Source organism: Ixodes scapularis, unplaced genomic scaffold (assembly GCF_016920785.2).
Source record: "Ixodes scapularis isolate PalLabHiFi unplaced genomic scaffold, ASM1692078v2 PGA_scaffold9__187_contigs__length_104089568, whole genome shotgun sequence".
Classification (NCBI taxonomy): domain Eukaryota; kingdom Metazoa; phylum Arthropoda; class Arachnida; order Ixodida; family Ixodidae; genus Ixodes; species Ixodes scapularis.
The window spans coordinates 52250823-52265206 of record NW_024609884.1 but is presented as its reverse complement, the minus strand read 5'-3'; the positions used below and the strand labels follow the sequence as shown (position 1 = coordinate 52265206).

Genomic DNA, 14384 nt, shown 5'->3' with positions numbered 1-14384 from the left:
ACACATCTCTTACTGAGAGGTGGGAAGAGATAATCGGAGCTGCGGTATTGAATGAAAGAGATAATCAGAGCTCCATGGCTACATTGAATGAGAGGCATGGGCAAAGACACTTATTACCGTCAATCGATGTAACCGAGCCAGAACGGATGCTGCCTGTTGCGGCGCTTGTAGCCTCCTTGTACGCCTCAAATCCTTCCAAAATTTCTGTCTTTGGCAGAGATGATGATGGAGGTTCGGGACTGACGGGTACTGCAGTTGATTCGGACAAAGAGCCTGTATGACTGTAGGCACTCTTGTCTTGAAGACGTTCCGCGATAGACGTATCTTCACACTGCATTTCTTCGACAACTGTATTGAAATAGACAAAAACAAGCATTACGCTTTGTTGAAGTGAATCTCAACAGTAGAACTAGTTTTAACGAGCGTCTTCATATCCACATTATTTCTAAGAAAACAATAGAAAATAGGGAAACAGCAGAAGATATACTATTTTAGCTTTAGCGACATTTAATCTTCTCCCGGTAGTGGAAAGGGAACAGCGCATCGGGGCACAGTAAATTGTCGATGCTGGGAGGCTGTGTTTTTGTCCGTCTTTTTTTTTTTTACATATAATTTGTAACCAGCAGAAGTTTCAAAGGTAACCAGCACGCCGAAAGCTAACTTACATCAATACGAGCATTTCTTGATAGCTTCTGCTTTTCATCTGTTTTAGATCAAGATTTAACTAGCTTGTTGTTTAAGCACTGGGTAACTAATCGTAATATTATTTATTACTTTATAGCAGGGATGGGCAAAATACATGCAAATATGTATCGAAATACAAATACAAAATACTTCGTCAAAAATGTATTTAGTTAAAAATCTGAATGCATTTCCAAAAAAGCATTTAAGTACAAGATACAAATACAACCAAATGTATTTGGTCTCCTCCAAATACTTTTCCAAATACATTCCTTAAAGGGATACTACAACGAAATTTCGGCGCTCATTTTTTGGTCTATATGTGTTTAAAGGAGCAGTATCACATCGAACATACCAATATATTGTTAAAAAGTCTCGAAAAGAAATTTTAAAACGAATTAAACGATTATCAAAGAGCACCTGGTGGGTGTCGCTAACGCCTCGTTTGTAATGCTCGTCTAAGAACCTAGTGATGGAGGTTGTCTCGCCTCCGTCCACGACGAAAAAAGAGGGGCAGGAGGAACTGCCCTCTTCCCGAGAATGCCTTTTGTGTGTCGCAGAAGTAGCTATTGTCTCCCTACAAGATTATAGAAGATTAACCCGTCACTCAAAATTCATACAAAAGCAGCCGCTTCGGTGGCTGGAACGACTAGGCCATCCTCTCGACGTCAGCCTCGCCATAGCTTTGCTCGTCCCGAGACGACCTACGTCACGATTGCGTTGGATATCACGTGGTCTCCGCAGGGCCTTCTCCGAGCGCTTGCCAGAGTGGGCCGTTTATAACGAAAAGTACAGCCACCAGGCTCAAAATACAAACGTGCGATTGTCTTTTACGGATATTGTGGATACTATTCAACCTATTTTTGAACACGACGGGAATATTTCAAATTTCGTTGAAGTATCCCTTTAAAATTTGCGTCAGCGACTTCAGAGCACCTGCAACGGGTTTCTGGGTATCTCATTTTAATTTTGCATCGCATTTTGCATTTTGCTCTAGTAACGTAATAGAAATATAATCACAAAAAAATGTAATCAGCTTAAACGTAATAGGTGAAAAAAGTACAGAGCTTCAACCGCAGGGTTGGGCAGTATCGCGATACAAATGTATCGCGATAGTATTTCAGAAATACATTTCGTATCTGTATTTCTGTATCGCGATACATTTTTTTCACCAGTATCTGTATTCCTGTATCGAAATACATTTTGAATGCTCCTTTGTATTGCAATACAATCAGGGTGAAATGTATTTCGTTACATTTCTTGAGAAATACTCTCCCCCCCCCCCCCCAAAAAAAAAAAAAAAAAAATCTAACGCATTTTTTTTTTGAGGGCACCAGGGCCAAGGAGGTGCTGGGGAATTGCTACCATGCCTGACCAAGGTTCCTTCATATTCTCCAAACTATTTTCCTATGCGTCCTCTTTTCCCTTCTGAGAAGTTTTGCGTAGTCGGGGACTCGAACTAGGTGGCGTGCCAGGAGTGAAGTCAGAGCATCTTCTGCCGCAGGTCCTTAGGTAGGAATTTCTTGAGTTATTATTTGCTGACATCCAATGCCCGCTGCTAACTGTCTCTCTTGCCTTAGCGTACGCAGTACACCCGGCCGGCAAAGCTGAGTCACAGTCCGTTGCAGCAAAAGCCGGGCGGTGGTTGACTTGAAACAGTAGAATGACTCACGCAGTGAAGTTCAACACATATTCGAATGCGTCTGCGGCTGCGCTCGTAATATTGCACTGCTCAAGGCTACGTCATCAGCCGACCTGAAAGTAACCCGCTGCTCTGGTGATCCGAAACCCAGGAAGGAAGTCAGACGTGGCCTCACTGTGCCGACCCAGACTTCATACACCTGCGACTCGTCTCGAGCTCGCTGTTTCTCGAAGAGCTCGCACTTGTGCCGGCAATATCAGGTCGCAGTCCGCGAGGTCTCTATTTGGAGTATGCGAGTCAGAACTTGTGGAGTGCAATCCATGCGTCGGTGGCAGGGGGTCGACAGGAAAGACTTTTACAACAGGGATGCCACCATATCGTTTTTAACCGTAAGAAAAGATAAGACAGGTGTTCCAGGATGCTTCAGGTAACCCACTATTCTCGAAAAATCCAAATGACACTGCCTGCTCGATCTTCAACGAGGTAACCTACGACGAAAGTACGTATTGTCCTTTCATAGAGCAGCGTGCAAAATTTTCATGTTCCTGGTCACACCTACAGATAAAGAATGCCAGTTTATTCCACCGTGACGTCATGTGATAAATGCTGACAAGAGCGTCCTTATTGAACAGGGGCATGGTGATTTTGGATTACATATAATTTATTTAAAAATCGAAGTCTTTTCGCACCCCTCATCAGACAGACAGGATGTCAGGGAAGGGACCGCAGTCAGTCCTTGATGGAACGTTTTTTTCAAGCCCATTGAAGACTCCTCGTCGTCCGAAATCACTACCTTCAAGGCAAAGTGCCAAGCCTACGGTAAAATAATTTCAGATAAAAAACTTCAACCTCCAACTTCAAGGTTCATCTCATTTGGCGTCTCAAAATAATTTCAAAAATGTATTGCAGTATCAGTATTTCTGTATTTGTATTTCTGCCCTCCCTAAAATGTATTCCTGTACTTGTATTTCCAAATACTTTTTGCCTCTATTTAAAATGTATTTCCGATACGTATCGCGATGCACTTTTACAGATATATCTCAGTATCAGTATTTTAGCTACTATTTTAAGGTATCGCTGTATTTGTATTTCCAAATACATTTTTGAGTATTTCTGCCCAACACTGGCCCTTCAAGCAGCTTTTTTCGTCGATTATATTTTGGCATAGACTAACAAAGAACCAAGACGACCAAGACGCGCGGCACTAGCTAGAGAATTTTTTATTGTTGCAACTCGCACCACTTACGAAAATCTGGATGACCCGCGCATTTAAAATGTTCGAGGCAAACATATGGATGGAAATCAGGCTGGAAAGCATCACAAGTTGTCACAGGCACTTATTTAGCCAGTCTGCCTGTGAACGTCAATTTCGTCACTATTCTTGCCCTGGACTAGCACCGTAATCACTGTCACTAAACGCTTGTGCTTGATTGAGAGACACTGCATTCGGTGCAGAACGTAGTTTTCTTCTTGCTCTGGACAGTGACAATAAATTTGAGGGATGTATTTTCGCCCACAAAATTGTATTTAATTACAATTGTCTTTGAAATACCCACGTTTTAGTATTTAAACACACGTCAAATACATTACCCAATTTGTAATTAAATACAAATGCAAAATACACAAATTATTCGAAATACGTATTTCAAATACTTGTATTTGAAATACTGCCCATCCCTGCTTTATAGTTTCGGATATCTCTGCATGCAAACATCTACACAATGCATCCGGAACACAAGACTGGTATTTCATTGATGTGCTTAGCCTGCAAGGAGGGCGAGTAGTATTCCGTTCAGATATCCATAAAGCATCAGTGACAAGAAAGGTGGAGGCTTTTTGTCACTGATGACCATTCCAGTGTGTATCGACACTCTCCTCATTGGCTAAATTTATTAAAATTACTAGTGATCGAGCACTCCACGGTGTATACCGGGAAACATGGATCCTTAAAACAATATATATGTAAACATTTTAAGAGCAGGAATTTCTGTTATTCTGTAGAAATTTGTATGTACCCGTGAGATGACAGTTTGAGATTGTAACTGGTAATATCCCTTTCTGAACTTTCCTTTACTCTACGTTTACTCCATGTTTTGGGCACAGCTGATAAATGTAAAAAAAAAACATATGGTGCTCTAACAAAAAAACAAAAAAAAAAGCGCAACTTTTTTGCTAATCTCGGAGGGGTACAATCCAGGCGGTCAGACTTCCGTTGTCGTTAGGGTTAACTCAATTTGTGAGGTGACGGGAGTCGGTGCCAGCCGCATTCTGACATGCCCGCAGAGTGCGTCGGCAAGCGTGCTTCGGGATTATGCGTCCCGTAGACAAGTTCACATGCGTTTTTAATGGCTGTTTACTTCTCGTAATTCCGTAGATTGATGATGTAATAACAGATCTAAACCTGAAAAAGTTTCTCACCTTCGCTGGCGATCGTTGATGCATGAAGTTCCTCTGCCCACTCCCTCTTTTGCTCTTTGTCTTTGGCGCGAAGGGTGATGGGCACATCCTCACCAGAGGCGTCTCTTTGTAGAATCTTCAATGTAACGTCCTCATCTCCAGTATCCACAATTTCAGATTCCGTGGTCTATTCAAATTAATGAAAATACTTCAATGTATAAGCGTGCAGTATTTTTTTTTTTTTTTTTGCTATTCAAAACATGTTAGCGACACAACTATACAATACTTTGCCGTAGGCTATCTATTTTTAGGTGTGCATTACTATAAAACATTCGACCATAACAAAAGATGCAACAAGGAAGACAGATAATATCACGTTTTAGTCAGTAATTCGACAGTACGTTCTTCTCGGCGCGCAGAGATCAGTGAAAGTTGGGGATATTATTACTTCAGATGTTTTAACAACTGAGTATAAAATTTAAGCACAGGCGAGTCTAGATTTAGATATATGTATAACATGTAGTAATCATCTTATTGTTTTATGTATTTTGTAATTTTTTAGACTGCTTCGGCGTATCAGGCGACAATTATGACATATACAAACCTCTGATTACGTATACTATTTAAAGATACAAAGAATCATATATGACTTGCGGGTTTCGTAAGGCTGTACTTTTTGTGGCTCTGACATTTCGTAGTCATAATGTAAGAAGTCTACATACACACACTCAAAAATAAGTTAAAGTAGGTAAAGCTAAGCAATTAAACGAGGTATTATCTCGGCAATGTTAAATAGTCGTTGCGACTTACAGTCCGGAGAAGAGAAAGTTTTTCAGGGCTGGTGTCTACTTCATAAACGTTTTAAATAGGTAGCACAGCCGCAGAGCGAATATGAGTTGAGAGCACAAACATGTGGTCTTGTAGTTCCTTAATTACACAAAATAACATATAAAGCTGAGGGCTTTCATTTGAAATCGAACACGCGTGTCAGGGTGAATATTTTGATTTGACTAAAGCACACACACACACACATACACACACAAACACCTTGTATATACTGGGTGATATTATTTATTCGGAACAGGTTTTTGTAAAAACGCGTCTTTACTGCTACGTGAATGCCGTTTCCGCTATATGTTTCTTGAGCTCGGCGGATACTCGAGGGGCGAACAACCGTCACAGTTTGGTGAGTAATTAACTAAGCTCGTTAATTAACTTTTTTACGGTTCCAGTTATATATATATATATATTAGCCCCGTTTGCGCAATGAACAAAAAATCACTTTTTAATATTTTTTTAACAATATCTCTCTACTAATTTTCCGAAGTGGAGCACGGTGAAATGCGACGTTTAGGCTGCTTGCTTTTTCTACGTTCTGTCAGTCGTTATAGATAGGTAAAAAAAAAAAAAAAAAAAACTCACTGTAGCTTTTTGCTGTACATTTATAACACATAGCCTATTTTTTGTTTCAAACTAAATTTCTTTGGCTTATTTCATGAAAGAAATTAAAAAAAAAACCAAACATTGCATCTTTGTTGTTTTGGGGGAATATTTGGAGCCTTGTATCTTAGGATTCATTATACATTTTTCTTAAAACTATATGCCTCTAGGCCTATACATCTGCTGTTGACTGGTAACACTTCAATTTAATTTATTTTAGCGAAATAATTTATGTATTTTGTTTTTATTTAATCAAAAAGTAAATTTTGCCATAATTTCAGCTCGCGTTATTAAAAAAAAAAAGAAGTCAATTTGATTTTTTTTTATATTGTTCCCAATGATGTTAACTATCTGTGCGCATAGTCAAAGTCCCCCCCCCCCCCCCCCTCCTTTTTGTGTGTTTTCTGTAGAAGTGCTTAAACACATAGACATGCACCCGAATCGGCAAAAGAGTAGTATCGCAAGTTGGCTTTAATGCAAGGTTTTAATAGCCTTAAAATGCTAAGGGGAAAGGGTTCGGAAGTGTTTGGGAGGTGGAGGGGCGACAGAAAATGGCGATGGAGAGGAAGAAGGGAGAAAGTGTTGACGTGCCCCCCTTAAACAATAATGTTTGTCCCTACCCCTCCGCTGTTCCAACACCACTGGCAAGTCATGCTTCTTAACGAAATAATAGTGAGTGAGCAGGCGAGCTCGTGATAATTAATCATAACGTAACATCTAAGATTGTGGTACAAACAATTTAAGAAACTTTCAAGTCGAAGAAATAAACAAAAAGATGCCTCGATCATTTTTAACGCATTAAAAATAATTTTAGACGTTCTCCTTTGAGGCGTTCTCATACTGTTTTTTTCCCTTCGAGTTGAACGGTTCTTAATTTTTCCGCACCACACTCTCAGGTGTGCCATTATGGTGCATGTTTCTTTTTTTGTGGGGTAGGGGGGGAGATTTTAGTTAGGACACAATTGAGTCGGGCTGTATATTTTTCTTTATCTCCGTTAGTAGGTATAATAGTTTTTATCTCTCATCTCGTCCGCATTTCTCTGCTGTTAAAAACCATAAGACGAGATCTGCAACCGGCAGGCTTTGTGTAGCAACTGTCATTCCAGTCCTCTGCACGAGGTTTTTACATTTAAGTTTGGTTGTGTCCAGATTTATCAACGACCGTCGTTCACAGATTTCATTGTCTACTTACGACGGTCGACATAAAAAGAAGATGTATCGAAATGAACGTTTTCGCTTTGTAAAAAAGCACCTTGACGTTGATGTGCTGAGGTCAACCTAGTCCACTCGCAGCGTTGTTGCTGTGAGGTATACTATAACTTGCTTTATGCCAGAATTGCTTCGCACGCCTGGCTGAAAACTCTGCGTGCTGTGCCAGTAAGCTGAGCTTAAGTTTGTGCCCAAGTGTAATTTCCAAGCATGATATGCCCAGGGACGTTAAGAAAGCAATTTCTGCCGGTGGACTAAATTACAAACAATAGACATGCCGTGAAAGTAATTAAGGATTGCAAGAACAAAAGTCGTAATCAGAAAATACATGATAAGGTCTATTTAGAAGACCTACCCAACGTTTCTGAAAGCCGAAAAGGAGATCCCAACATGTTAATCACTCTGTCTAAAATTAATGAAGGTCAACTCAAAGCGAACAGTGTGTTCCTACTTATGTTCTACCAAATTTTGTCTGTTTTTGTAATCATTCAAATATGAAATTACAAAACAAAAACTTATCTCCATGAGCCTTTCACAAAGTTGGCCTCACTATATCTATGGTGAGGTGTTTCATACGGGGAAAACATTGATTAAAATTGTGTTGCTTGTATTTTTAGAGAGCCTTGAAGTTGGTATGCTTCTACGGGTGACCTGCTTCATAGGAGTAGATGAGCAATTAAGCCAGTTCAGTGCAGCCGCAAACCTGGGGTCTTTAACGTGCACCGCGCAGGAGTGATTACACGAACACGTGCGGTACGAAACTCATCCAGATCGAAACGGGCAGGGGCTAGGAATCGAACCCAGGAGGATTTGCAGCGCAAGCTTTTACTCCACGTTCCAAGCTGAGACGGGTTAGCCCACTCGGTCACCGAGACCCCTAAAACACTGATTCTGATATATCTTCCTTTTATGTTGGTCATTGTATCAAGACTCGACCAAATCTGTGAATGTCAGTCATTGTTAAAACTTGACACATGTAAATTATCTGGTGAACAAAAAAAAAAAAAGAAAAAAAAGAAACTAGAGGAGCTAGGGGACTGGAATGCTAGCGACAACACCATGTATTCGAGAATTTGTAGATATAATCTACTTTTAACTACCGTTAAAATTGAGTAGTTGCACTTCTCTGGAGGAAAAGAACATGACAACCAGAAGAACACCGCCAACATGAGGGATAAAATATATTATATATGCTAAACTGAGATAAACGACAATATGCACCCTGACTTAAGTGTTCTAACTTAAATAATAATAATAACAATAATATAAAACGCATGCGTTGCCAGTAACGTCAGAACAGCTGAGGGGTAGGGGCGGACTTTTTTTTTCTAAGGGGGGTGCGTCGCCTCTCCACCACCATTTTCGAAAAGACCGAGGACACTAGACGAGTGGTTCTGTCCCAAGGGCTCATCATAACACAGGAAAGCCATCCTCGATTTACTGGTGAATTATATAAGATCTGGTGCCCATCACCTTATCTAGACTGCGTAATCATCTACTCTAAGCCCTGCAGTCTGTTAAGACTGAGAATAACTCGGCAAAGGCAGGCGATTCTTTGATAGAAATAAATACATGCTTTATCTCACTCACACCGTCGCCCCTTCACCACCCAAACACGTTCCTTAGCATTTTAAGGCCAAAAAAACCTCGCAGTAAAACCAACATGCGAAATTGCCCTTTTCCCAATTCGAGTGCGTGCATGTGTGCCTAAGCACTTCTACAGTCAGCAAAACAAAAAAGGTAACATGATGCGCACAGAAAGTTATCGATGTGAGCAATATAAAAAGAAAATAAAAGTAAAAATGGCCTTTTTTGATAACGCGGGTTCCAGATATGGATACATTTATTTTTAATAAAACTAAAAAAATATATATATTTAAATTATTTTGTGAAAATAAAAATAAACTAGAGTGGTACCAGTCGAGAGCATGTGTGTAGTCATACGGGCGTATAGTATTTATTAAGCAAAATATGTAATGAGTGCTAAACTACAAGGCTCCAAATATATCACCAAAAAAATTTTTTTTTAATTTCTTGCACGACATATGTTAAGCCAGTTTAGTTTAAATTCAAAAATAGGCCATGCGTCAAACATTTACAAGGAAGATTGCCTGTGAGTGTTGTCATTTTTACCTATATATAACAACCGACAGAAGTGGGCACAGATATCAAGTAGACTAAACATAACATATGATTTCACCTTTCTCCACTTCAGCATTTTTGTGGAGAAAAATAATTAATTTTTTTTTAAACTGGTATTGTTTATTGCGGAAAGGAGGATAAATAAAATAACCATCCCAACACATGTGTTTGATTTCAAATGAAACCACCAAGCTAGTGATTATTACTAGTAGTGGAACCACACAAAAACAGCTACCACATTTCGGCTCTCATATGTTTCCTTAAAACAAAACTCATCATAGAACCAAAAATAACCGTGGTTCACAATCTGGACAAACCTAAGTTTGATTCAAGGAGTGAATTGTACTGAAGTAAATGTGGACAAACTAAACTAAAACAAATGGAGAGTAAAAATTGCATTTCATTTTTAGACTGCTAGTTCATTAAGCGTTGTCTTCCTTACTGTATCTGTTTTTAAGTAGCGCACATAGACGTCCGTCCCCCCCCCTTGACGCTCTTATACTCTAAAGCAATCCCTTGCGTCTACTTTCCCGCAAAACATTCGGAGAGCCAATCACCGCAACTTATGGAGGCAGCTCAGTAAATGACGATGCCTAAACATATGTTTAGACCAAAAAATGCAGTTTGAGTAGTGACATTGAGCAATGCAAAACATCACGCTTCCATTGCTTAATGTCACAACTCAGACTGCATTTTTTGGTCTAAACATATTTTTCGGCATCACCATTCGCTGACCTGCCAGAGTAAGTTACGGTGATTGGCTTTTCGAGTGTTGTGCGGGAAAGTAGGCGCAAGGGCTTTTTTTTAGACTGTACAGTGGAAACATTCAAACAGCCAGCTGCAAGTAACCCAAATATCGGAAAACCAGAACCCTGTTTTTCACCCTTTCTGTTTTCGTGAGCTTCTTCTAGTCAACATCAACATGAATTCTTCTGAACTGCAGCTAACACCTTTGCTGTTCAACAGCGACGACAGCGATCATTTACATAATGCACTGCGAATTCCTCAATACTATGTCAGTTCACGAATTAAACTGATAATTAAAAAAAAAATAACAGCTGTAACATCAATGGGAAAGTAAAAAAAGGGCTCTTATTCCTTCCACTTAACAGGCTTCAATATTGTTTTCTTATGACTGAGCACGTATTATTCGGCTAATTTAGATATCGGTTAAGGAGTGACCGCAAGCCATATGATCTGAATTTCACCTGGGAATAACATTAACAAAAACAAGTATATGAAGAAAAAATAAAACGTTTAATCGACCGTGCTAACTCCTGATATACTTCAGACTATCACCAACTTTTCGAGTGAACACAGGCACCAATTATAAGTCGCCGTTTGTGTCATATCTTTTTACTAAACGGCGGCAATTACCTCAAGCTAAAGGAACAAAACATTCTTGGACCTGCTCTAACACTATAAAATACGAAAGGTTTGCACAACAATTAAGAAATGTAAATATTATACGACTCCGTGGACTGTGCTGAATTAAAATAAATGTATTGGGACAAAACCGGCGGAAAGATACAAGGCGTATACCATTTATTGGTCAAACACATTGCCATGGTTAATTTGTACTAAAATAAATGAGAAGGTTGCAGTTCGCGGAGTATGCATTATTATTATTCTAGCACATAGAGGAACATGCAGCACTAATGTGTGGAGGCGACTGATAGAATATAGCAATCGCACCTCGTTGTATTCTATTATAAGTGCTCCAATGACCTTGAGAAGGTTTACTCTGCAGAATAAGCTATAAGACACCTCACGTCGCTCGTGTTCAGAATCACTTGAAACATTTTAGTTCAGATTTTTGTATAGTTATCATGCTGAAAAAAACATACCGTAGACATTTATAGCGCACGTACTCTCAAACTAGAAGAACAAGACGATTAAAAGTGCGCTAGACTGAGGTTACTTAGAGGATAACAAAAACACACAAACATGTTTTTTTTTTTTGTTTTTTTTTGTGAAATAAGTACTTTTCGGTCTGCGTACCTTCCGCCATGTTTAATCTCCAGCAGCCCACTTGAATCTTTAGATTTCGTTTGGTGAAGCAAAACACCCAAAAATTTGAAGAGGGAGATTTGGGCAAAAGAAAAAGATAACCCTGGGTGTATCTTAGATTGGCTCTCTAAAAAGTTTGAACTAAATTATGCAACAGATGCGCGCTCGAGGAGTAATTAGTTATAGAAGTTCGCGAAAATCTTTGTGGTTGGCACCCCAAAGATTTTCGCGCTGCTCTATAGCAGGAGTCACCGAATGTTTTGGCTAAGGAGCCGGATTGGGGGTCAGTCGCAGCCTCGAGGGCCGGAATATGGATTTTGAAAATGTAAGGTAAAAAATTGGCAGCGACTTTTACCGTCAAATCTCTATAATGCATGGAAATGCATTGGAGGGAGTTGGTGAGGGAATTGGTGTGTCATGTGACGTACATTTTCCCGCTAAATTTAGCGGGGAAACTGGATCGGTGTCAAGGTCACAAGACGTGTATTCTTGCGTTAAATTTAGCGGAAGACTGAATTTGTGTATAGGTCATGTGACGTCAATTTCCAACTAAATTTTGCGGGGAAACTGAATTAATGTTTTGGTTACCAGACGTGAATTTTCCCGCTAAATTTATCGGGGAAACTGAGTTGACGCATAAACCACGTGCCGTCAACTTCCCCAATGCGTATGAGTCACGTGACGTGACTCATACGCATTGGGGTATGAGTCATCATATGCATACGCACGTGACAGACAGGGAAAATTTTGGGATTTTTGGGTATAAAGTTAAAAAGCGTTTCATGCTTTAAAAAGTTGCGGCTCCAATCCACGATGTGAAGGTGTTTGGCCAGAGAAGATGGTGGTATCACCTGCAGCGATTGCCCACTGAACTGTAGTAAATGCCGCCGCTGGTCGCAGCACGCCGCCGCTGGTCGTATTGCCGTCTCTTTTCCCTTTGCCGCTCCTCGTACTCACGCTGCTCCTCGGGAGTCCTAACTATGCCATACTCCGTTTCAACTTCCGTTTAAGCACAGCTGATGTTACGAGCCATCGGAGTCAATCCAAGGTCGTGTGAGTGTCACGTGACCGTAGAGCGGGGTCAGAGTGACGCGCGGAAAGCGTATCACGGGCTACGGCCACAGAACGGGATCGGCTAAGATAGCTCGTATACCGTCCGCTGCGTCAGAACGTAAGGTGTAACGGAGTATAGGCGGGCCCTTTTATATATGAAAGGCTAGTGACGTCACTCGCCACGTCGCAAGCTGCCGTCGCCGCGGTAGCTTGCGTAACAGTAATCTTTACCGCGAAACGTATGCGGAGAGCGCTATGTGTTTCGCATTGTTAGCAGGAGCGCCTATCATCAATTATGTGGTTCGGATGCTTGTTTTCTGCTTGTTATTGTAACGAAGGCTGTGCTGTATGTTGTACGTGTAATGTATGCACTTTTCGCTTCAATCCCTAAAAGTTTTCTTTTTTTACAGCGAAGTTATGTTTTAGGATCTGGGAAAAAAATGCCTCCATTTTTGGACGCATTTTGTGTCCAAAAATGTCACGTGTGACGTCACATGACGGCACGTGACGTCACACGTGACATCATAGTCACGAGTTTTTTGTAATGACGTCACACGTGCCGTCACGTGGGACGTCACGAGGGTAATCCTCGTGAGGATAACTTTGGTGACCCTCACGAAGGTAGCCCTCGTGACGTCACACGTGACGTCACGTGTGACATCATTATGGGAAACGTCCCATAGTGCAACGCGCGGTTATGCCGACGGCGACAGCGACGCCGCTAAAGCCGTAAACGGGCGCCTAAGAGCTGCGCTCTAAGAAAACGACTAGCATCTTTATTTGGATTCCAGGAACTGCTATCAAGTTTATATGCCACGTGTTATCTGATGAAAAGCGCCGTGAGCGTAGGCGCCGGACTCGGTAACGTTCTGGAGCGATACCGGAACATTTCACGTGTAACACAATTGTCCGGAAATGTTAAAATGTTTCTGCGTACTGCCTGCGTGTGATCGAGTTCAAGGTACTACTGGTGCGTACTGCTTTTGAAGATGTGTCTGAAGATGCGAATTTTCGCACGTTTTCATTATCCGAGAATAGTGATTAGTAGCAGCAGTTCTGACCGCTTGCAACGTCTATGTGACCACGAAATCATATCTCGACCTCGCTATATCGCTGCTAAAAGTGCACCGTCCTCTGTAATTGTAGTAAAAGCTTGTGGTGAGATTTGTACTATTGGTAAAGTCGTGCGTCGTAGTCGTCCCAAACGGCGTACGGCGTATTTTTTTTTTTTTCATTCATTCAGCTTCGCGAGCTTTATTATAGAAATATGAAAATAAATAAAGCTCGAGGCTATACACAACTTTCTGTTCATTTTCTGTTGTACCAGCGAGTGGCAGTCCGCCTCTTTCTTTTTAGAGGCACCGCGAAAAGAGCTGACGGCAGCGGAGAAGCTATGTTTGCTAGTCTCTGCGCTTGTTTCAGAGGTTGCAAGAGTGTACGCGCGTCGCAGAACGGTCGTTCCAGTCGCTCCGGTCACAACGGACGCAGTCGTAGCTAACGTGCCCGTTGCAGATGTCCGAACCGGCCTTTAGCTTGAAGAGCCCGTTAAGAGGTTCAAGATAAAAAGTTCCCGTTTATATATCTGCCGTAGAACACGCAAAGATCCACCTACAGCGATTCACGGAAAGGGTCAAAAAGACTGCCGGAGCCCAGACAACTTTCTAAGTAATGGGTTCTGCTCTTGAACGCTAAGCATGACCATGGGCGTCCGGAGGGGGGTCCAAAAAGAAGCACCTCCCTCCCCCCCCCCCCCCCCTCCTTCTCCGGAAGTATAGGGTTTGCCTCTCTTTGAAAAACGTTAAGCGGACGC

The 14384-nt window shown here is 41.2% G+C and overlaps 1 protein-coding gene across 2 annotated transcripts in view; it reads right to left on the bottom strand.

The window, feature by feature from the left end:
* Nucleotides 1–14384, bottom strand: part of LOC8043039 (obscurin) — a 228802-nt gene that overhangs the window by 117791 nt on the left and 96627 nt on the right. For both annotated transcript variants that reach the window (XM_040216617.2, XM_040216616.3), the window contains 2 exons: nucleotides 4742–4907; nucleotides 118–348 (listed from right to left, as the gene is read on the bottom strand). In XM_040216617.2, coding sequence (XP_040072551.1) covers nucleotides 118–348; nucleotides 4742–4907 — 397 coding nt within the window. The remainder of the gene's footprint in view (nucleotides 1–117; nucleotides 349–4741; nucleotides 4908–14384) is intronic.